This window comes from Natator depressus, chromosome 2, assembly GCF_965152275.1.
Source record: "Natator depressus isolate rNatDep1 chromosome 2, rNatDep2.hap1, whole genome shotgun sequence".
NCBI lineage: Eukaryota > Metazoa > Chordata > Testudines > Cheloniidae > Natator > Natator depressus.
In genome coordinates, this window is record NC_134235.1 from 20,642,303 (window position 1) to 20,650,677 (window position 8,375).

General features: G+C 46.5%; 1 protein-coding gene across 1 annotated transcript; it reads right to left on the minus strand.

The window, feature by feature from the left end:
- Nucleotides 1-210: 210 nt before the first annotated feature.
- Nucleotides 211-7,201, minus strand: TRIB1 (tribbles pseudokinase 1). Its single transcript, XM_074943857.1, has 3 exons — nucleotides 6,863-7,201; nucleotides 4,872-5,164; nucleotides 211-2,450 (listed from the first exon to the last, which is right to left on the minus strand). Exons 1-3 carry the CDS (start codon nucleotides 7,199-7,201, stop codon nucleotides 1,982-1,984), a joined length of 1,101 nt encoding a protein of 366 aa, XP_074799958.1. The 3' UTR covers nucleotides 211-1,981.
- Nucleotides 7,202-8,375: the final 1,174 nt, after the last annotated feature.

Consider the following 8,375-nt stretch of genomic DNA (forward strand, 5'->3'; position numbering starts at 1 on the left):
GATATCTGCAGGATTTGGCACTAAGTGGAAAGCATTATCTCCTGTGTGACCAAACAGCCACACAACTGTAGGTTAACAAAGTATCTTTGAGACCAAATATATTTTAGATTAATCTAAGTCTAAATACGTAGATAAATTTAACTTCAAGACATATAAAACATAAAACTGAGAACAAACATTTATGAAATCAGGTTTATTAAAACTTTTCTACAAGTCAGACTTTATCATCTAGGTTTCCACATATATACATATGTACAGGTTGGACATAGTGTTTTTAGCTTTTGTGGCAGCTTTTCCACCAATATATACAGATTTACTTTTTTTAGGTTTAAACTGTATCACAGATACAAATGTCAAGCAATCATGAGAGATTTAGTGCAATAGAGGTACTTCACCCTTCTCTAATGCTCATGATTCTGTCAAGTTAGTATTGCCAACAATAATTCACATTAAACTGCTCTTCAACACCTCAGTTATTAGGACACACAAACAACAGCAACTCCCTCCCCCCTCAAAACAGTAAGATATATGTACAAAGTACACAGTACATGAGGTATACATGGCATTCTCACAATGCATGGTGGTATGGTAGCTTGCCAGGGGTTAGTCCTTAAAATAACTGCATCATTATAGTGCCATTCTGTCAATGTACAGCACAGTCATTTACCCGTTTAACAAATTCATTTTAGGAACTGTTTATATGTCATCTTAGTGAACCACTTTTAATACAAGTTGATATTTCTGTACATAATCAACCAGGCACACACATGAAACAAAGCAGAAATCTTAGGCAGGACTAGGCTTTACTTATCCCCGACCCAGGAAAGTAATGATTATTTAGGTGTATTTATTATCCACATAAATTTGAAATATTATGCATAATCATGTAAAAAAATTAAGAAAAACAAATGTAGCCAGAGGCAGATGATACACCTGAATAGTCAAGTACGGACATCTGGAGAAGTTAAGTTTCAAGACCAACCAAGTTTTTGTACAGGATTTTAAACCTAAGAGACAGTGCTTTGTAAAACTAAGCTAACAGGAAAACAGAAGGGTTCACATATACTATACAAGACCCTTCTCTCTCTTTTCTAAGACAAGGTGCTCCAACCTATGGTGTTGTGTTTTGGTACACGAATATGTGCTAGCACCCTGAGCTTACAAGAGTATAGAATTAGATATTCTTTGTCACAGTTAGGCTTAAATAAATTAAAAATGCATTTTATGTTCAGGGAGACGGTATTATATGAAATCCAACTGAGAGGTCAGGTATCTTCTCCTCCTTAAAGGGTTACTGGACTAATCTGCCAAAAGCAGTAGAGGAAGACAATAGTGTACATTTAATTATGGATGGATCTTTAATAGCTTCATATAATATACCTGCTAATAGCAGGATCTACCTGACAAGTGAGCAGGTTGTTGGACTTGGTGGGTCAAGACCTCCCTCCACCATTAAAGTGCACTTATAGTCAGAAAATTACTCTATAAAACTGGCAACAACATGCTCCTTACTGATTCCTCTCTTATTAATTTCCATGTCAGATTTGGTCTTCCCCCATTTAGTCTTTTCACCATCAGGGCTACACATTCCACTTAATACCTATGTGGGAAAATGGGAGGCCTAGCTTCTTTTTGTCTGTCTCTTACATCACCAATAATAAGATTCTGCAATCAAAGATCACCTGGCAATTGGGTGGTTGATGATGATGCATGAGGCAGAATAGATTCCAGCTGGCTCTTCCACAGCTGTATTGGCCCTCCAGTGCTAATAGTAAGCACTTGCCAGCAGAGTAAGCAGATATGACTCTGGATCCACTGAGTAAATAGTTGCCTGCCTTGTTTATTTACTTGTTTTTTAAACATAGTCACTTTTCTGATTATAATGACACTTTAGAATGCTGTGCATTTGTAATGTGGAAAAATGAAACCCTAAAAAGATGCCATGTGTGAGAACTGTATGAGGTTTTTGGAGATTTCAGGACTAACAGAAGAAGGAACTTATATCATCACTGTCTCCATGATGCTCTGGAACAATCTGATCAGAAGTTCCTACATCCTGGTCTACATATCCAGGTTCCAAAACTGCTTCAAACCAAGGATGAAGCAAGATCTCTGGAGCAGTAAGTCTTTCTGAGGGTTCCCGTCTCAGCAGGCTACGAATGAGGCATCTGGCTTTGGGAGAGACATGATCAGGAATACAGAACTGTCCACGGCGGATTTTAGAAAACAGAGTACTAGGGTCTGAGTCATGGAAGGGATAGCGTCCTACTAGGAGGGTATACAGCATTACTCCTAAACTCCAGACGTCAGCTGATTTTCCAGAGTAGGTCCCTGTTGTGTTCAAGATCTCAGGGCTGACATATGCTGGGCAGCCATGTTTATCTGACAGAGCATCATCTTCCCCCTTGATGATGTGAGTGTCTTCTAGGCTTTCTAGTCTCAGCTGAGTCCTGAGGAAGAGAGAAACAGACGTACGGGTTACAAAACTGTTTTAATAATGAGCACAGAGATAATTTAACACACAAGGCTGTCTGCTGTTACAACCCCTACCGCAGTACTGTGACCAAAGGGAGAAAAACTTATTGTGAACATGTAGCAGAGAAACTCAAGAGTGCTAGACCTGACCCAAGTGCAACAAAGGTACAGCTACAGTATCAATGTCACACAATACCACATACTATGGGGAAAATAATGTTATTCGTAACCTATATATTGTTAAAATTCCACAATCGAGGAATACCACCGAGTGCCATTCTACCTAGGTTGTACTGTAACTGTGCTTGGTTAATTTACTACAGTGTCATTACTATTTCCAGTTTAACAATGAGAATGCACCATATAGCAGCATGCTTTTTTTAAATCTCAAAGTCCAGATCCCTTTTGCACACACAATCATGATTAATCCTCCTGCTCACTTATATTTTTTTCCAGATGACATCACATGTCATGCTTCAATGGCCATCTCTTCTGCAGGTATAGGCTCATCCTAGTTCCTAACACAAGTTAAGTAGAAAAGTTTTACATTAGCTGAGCAGCCATTCCTTTGCTCTTGAATGGCTTTGTTCTGCCTTACAGCTTAATGGTGCGTAAATGCATTAACTGCGGTGTGTCCTCAATGTGACTTCCTATCATAATGTAAAATACCCATCGGTTCTGTAAATGGAAAATATGACTCAGCCTATGCTGTTGGCCTCTGATTGGCTGCTGTAGCACTAAAACACTGCACCTGTGCTTCTTAGACTAAGAGAGTCTCCTAACATTGCTTAACCCTCTTGTTACCAAATTTGATGCATATGACATTAGCCTGTGCAATGCACATTTCCAAATTAGAAAGACTGCGTGCAATCTAGCATTTCAGCAAGGGTTTTATCTTAGCATAGGTGGGAAAAGCTGCCACAGTTTCCTTCAAGAGAGTTACTATTTTGTAGGTTAACATTTTTTTTTTTTAAAGCAGGAAAAATATAAGAGGCACTGTTGGAACAGCTATCTCGCCTTGTGCTTCAATAAATTAAAACTTAAGAGATACTAGCCAAGTTAAAATTATTTTAAAAAGTAAATTTTCTTATGTTTTACTGGGACCTTAGTTATTACTAGTGAAAGAATTTAAAAAATAATGTTCTTCTCATGGTTAATGTTGTTTACTCACTGCAGTTTTAATGAGAATAATAAAGTAGTTCCTTTCAGTTTTACATTGTGCCATGCTGCAACACAAGGGCAGCAGACACTGCACAGAAATGTTTGCGTAAAGATTTTTTCCCTGTCTGAATAATTTAAAAAAAATCAGAAATAGTTCTACCAACCTAGATTTTATAAATCTAATTTTTATAAAGCCTATACTTTGGGCTAACTTTGACTAGACAGTGTCTCTTTAAGCCGTACGTTCTACAAGGAGCTCATTTAACATTTGGGTTCTCAACATAAGATGTAAACCTCCTTCAAGATGCAACATTATGTACCTCATTTTAACTCCTTCATTTCTTTCTTTCTTTGTGTGTGTGTGTGTGTGTGGGGGTGGAAGGGTGGGGGGTTGGAGGGTATGACCACATGCAAAGTGCATCACATTATGTGGCATTTAGGTCTTAAAATAGGGACCCTGTCCTCTGTAGAGGAGGAAAGATAAAAGCTTCTACTTTCACTGTAAGTGTAACTTTGAGTAAACTGAGTCTAAACTATACTAACAGAGTGACGGAAATGTGATTTTACAGATCCCTTCTGCAAAAGAAATTGAAAACTGAAGCCCTCATCCTGCTATGAGATATGCGCGGGTAGATTCCTGCACTGATTTCAGTGGGGCTTTGTAAAGGGACAAAGGTCCAAATACAGTACTGCAGCCTACATTCCTTACACATTTGTTTTTAAATCAGAGTTGTTTTCCCTTTGTTTTATAATGCCCCAACCTCGTTCCATTTACTGTCTGTGCCTTTTTCTCATTTCATTTTGAATCTGATGTTCAAATGCAATGTGTTTTGACATCTGGAGCTAATAAGTTCTCAGCTCATTATCTGTTTGTACACCAAACAATTTAATCTGAACAGCTGCTGAATCAGACAGGAACCTATGCAAGGTAAGTTGTACACAAACTCAGAGGAAAAATAAATATTTATAAATCAGAGCCATGACGTTAGGCACGCGCATGCACCTCTCCCCCCCCCCCACACACATCAAGTTGTACACAGGACAATTTGCAGAGGACAGCTGGTTTAGAACCCTATTTCACTTCTCTACAGTGTTTCCCGCCAAAAGAAGCTGCCTTTCCTCTAGTCCACTCTGAAGGTTTTGCAGAACTTTGATTCACTTGGATAGAGTTCTCCTCTAGAAGGGCTATTCCTCCCCGCCACCTCCATAAAGGCCACTCAGTGAGCATTACTTGCCTTTCTTCAGTAGAAAAGACAAATTTCCTGAGCTTGAGGTCACCCAGCACAATGGCTGATTGGTGGCAGTGAGCTACAGCTGAGACGATCTGCTTGAAGAGCTTGGCAGCCTCCTCTTCTCTCAGCCTTTTACAGCTCCTCACATAGGAGTGCATGTCCCCAAAGTCCTTCTCAAGGAAAACATAGGCCTTGGTGTCACCCAGAATCACTTCCACTACCCCAGTGATATTCTTATGAGATGGCAGCTGAACATAAAGTCGAATTTTGTCCTGGTAGTGTTTGAGAGGGAACACCTGTAAAGAGAAAATTTAAAAAAAGGATCTCCATTACCAGGAGTGCTAAAGCTGGTCTACCATACAACAAATTTCCACAGACAATGCTGAGAGAACTAGATGGGAGCCAGCCCTCAATATCAACTATGTTAAAAGCCGCTACTGAGATAATTTCCAAAAATATTCAGATATTGTTAATCTTAAGGAGAAGAAAACTTTAAGAACAACTGATGATTTTGCCTTTCAGTTACTCCGAGGTTTCACCGCAGGGTGATCATGGTTACACTGTAAAGTCCTAGTATGCAAACTGAAATAGGTAAAAGGATTAAACCCATGGATGTTTAATTCAGGGAATGGCAGGCAGGCGGATGTTTTGTAAGGATTTGACAGTGTTCTCTTGGTGACCTGCTAAGCTTCGTTAAAAGTTACTCACATCCTAGGCCTGACTGGAAACAGTGACACACATGGAATGTCATAATTTCTATTCATTTGATATCTCCATGGAGAAACTTGGGTACATAACTTATAATTCCCACTTCACATCCTTCATTACCCAATATTACCGTCATTAAAACCTCCCCCCTTGTCCCACAGATGTCTTTCGGCCCATCGGTCAAGGAAGGGTTAGAAAATAGTCATGATCATCATTCGAGCCAGGCAGCAGGTGGCAGCAGTAAACTCAGAGTCAGCAACCAACCCATTCAGAAATAGGTCCAAGACAACAGACAAGCATAGTGTGCTCTTTAAAAGCCCTGCTGACATCTCATGGAAAACTCTGCAAGCAGGGTTAGTCAGGAACAATTCTGCTGTGTGTCATTGTCAGCAGGGAACAGAGGGAGGGAGCAGTGCTGATGGGGCTCCATTCGGCCCTCTCTTTTTAATCTAAAGCATTTGCATGGAAGACTGTCTGTTTCTCCTGACAGGTTTCAGAGTAGCAGCCGTGTTAGTCTGTAATCGCAAAAAGAAAAGGAGTACTTGTGGCACCTTAGAGACTAACCAATTTATTTGAGCATGAGCTTTCGTGAGCTACAGCTCACTTCATCGGATGCATACTGTGGAAACTATGCATCCGATGAAGTGAGCTGTAGCTCACGAAAGCTCATGCTCAAATAAATTGGTTAGTCTCTAATGTGCCACAAGTACTCCTTTTGTTTTTATTTCTCCTGAATCTGTCTGCTTCTGATCTTTTTATTTCTCACCTTACAAGCCACAATCCTCTCCACATCTACTAACTATAGCGACAGTCACTGTAATCCAATGAGATCAGAGTGGGGAGCCCGATACCGCCTCAGCGCGGATCTAGGCGGGGGAGGCAGATCGAACTTTTCTCACTAGCGAAGCCGGCTCGAAAGTCACCAGAACTCCCCCAGCCTGGCTCCGCTTGACCTCAGCCGGGCCAGTGCCTGACTGCCACCGCCTCCCCATCCCACCGGGCTGCCCATCCACAAGCTCTGTGGCTGGCACAGATCAATGGGAGGGCGGTGGTGGCAGAACAATGTGTATAGCGGGGAGGGGGGGTGTGCTGAGAGCCACTGTGTCTGATGCAAACCCCTTCAAGCCAGGGGTGCAGCAGCACCCCCGCACCCCTAGTTCCTGCACCTATGGGGGAGCCCAAAGCCTGCAGTGCCCGGGCTGGGCGAGGGAACAGCAGCTGGTCTCCAACCCCCGCCCCACCGCAGCCGGCTGATCCCCCCGGGGCAGCGGGCGCCTGGCGCTTACCTTGCAGCGCAGCTCCTGGCCCGTGTGGATGTTGAGCGCCCGGGACACATGCTCCCTGTCGGCCAGGGGCAGCAGCAGGTAGCCGGCAATGAGGCTGGGGCTCTGGGCGCTGCCCGGCGTGGGGCCGCTGCCCGGCGAGGCGGGGGCGCACGGCGAGCCCGGCGCGCTGAGACAGTCCTGGGCGCTGCTGGGGCACTCGGAGAGCCGGGGGCCCTTGGCCGCCGGGGCGTCCTCGCTGGAGCCGTCCGGCGGCAGCAGCAGCCGCTTGGAAGGGGCGCTCCGGCAGCGGGCGGCCGGCAGCAGGAGTCCCGGGCTGCGGGGCTGCGCCTTGCGGCTCATGGGGACGGAGAGGCGGGCAGAGGGCGGCGGCGGCACACGGCGGAGGGCGGCCAGGCGAGCGGCTTCCCAGCGGGCTGTCCCCGGCCTGGGGCGCGCCCCAGGCGCATAGAAGGTGGGGAGGGGTGGCTCCCACGGCGGGTCCCCGCGGCAGGGCAAGGCAGGCGGCGGCTGCAGGGAAGGGCTCCGCGGCGCGTCCCCCCCCCAGAGCCGAGCGGGGGCAGAGGCGGCTGGAGCGGCGGGCAGGTCGGTGCCTCTCGCCTCCCTGCTCGGCGCGCGTGTGTGCAGCGAGCGCGGCCCGCCCGGACTGTGCCCTCCCGGCGTGACTCACCCCGCACACTCACGCGCGGGCTATCTGTCAACAGGGCAGGGTTGTGCAATGGCGAGGACGGCACATCTCCCCCCCCCGCCGCGCCTGTCTCCAGCAGCCAGGCACAGCGCGCCGAGCAGCAGCCGGGAGCTTTTTCCACGGCCGCTGCCAAAGCCCGGAGCTGGAGAGCTTAAAAGTTCCCTTGACGCAAGGGGAAGTGGGCAGGGGCCAAAGGAGCGAGGCCGGCTCTCATTGGTGCTCCCGCCTCATTCAGGACACAGGGGATAACTGAGGGAGACTGGGATGGGCCAAAGCGGCTCTCGCGTATCGCATGGCAGTGCATGCAACGGGAGGTGTGTGTGTGTGTGGGGGGGGGAGCATGCAGCTGTGGTGTGTCATACCCCAGCAATGTGTGCGCGGGGTGTGGGGTGCATACAGCTCGGTGTCACCCTCCAGCCGTGCATGCTGCCCGGGGTGGTGGTGCGTGCGGCTCGGTGTCACCCTCTAGCAGAGTATGGAGTGTGCGCGCGGGGGTGCGTGCAGCTCTGGTGTGTCAAACTCCAGCAGTGCATGGGGGTCAGGGGTGCCTGCCGCTCTGTGTCACTCTCCAGCAGTCAGTGCATGCAGTCTGGGTGGGGGCGGGAGGGGGGGTGCATGCAGCTTTGTGTTACCTTCCAGCAGTGCATGCAGTGTGTGTTGCAGGGTGCATGCAGCAGGGTGTGTGTGTGTGTAGCTCTGTGGTGTCCCACTCCAGCAGTAAATACAATTCCTTGTCAGACCCCAGCAGTGCATGCAGCTGGGTCTTGCCAGAGGCTCTGATCTGTCACACTTCCGTAGTTCATATAATTGTGTGTCCAAGCCCCCCAC

Bases quoted from the DNA above. Each gene is read 5' to 3' on its own strand.
- TRIB1 (XM_074943857.1), bottom strand. From the start codon at position 7,201: ATGAGCCGCAAGGCGCAGCCCCGCAGCCCGGGACTCCTGCTGCCGGCC. The intron at 5,165-6,862 runs GTAAGCGCCAGG...TTCTCTTTACAG, and splicing joins GCCAGGAGCTGCGCTGCAAG to GTGTTCCCTCTCAAACACTA. The intron at 2,451-4,871 runs GCAAGTAATGCT...TCTCTTCCTCAG, and splicing joins GTCTTTTCTACTGAAGAAAG to GACTCAGCTGAGACTAGAAA.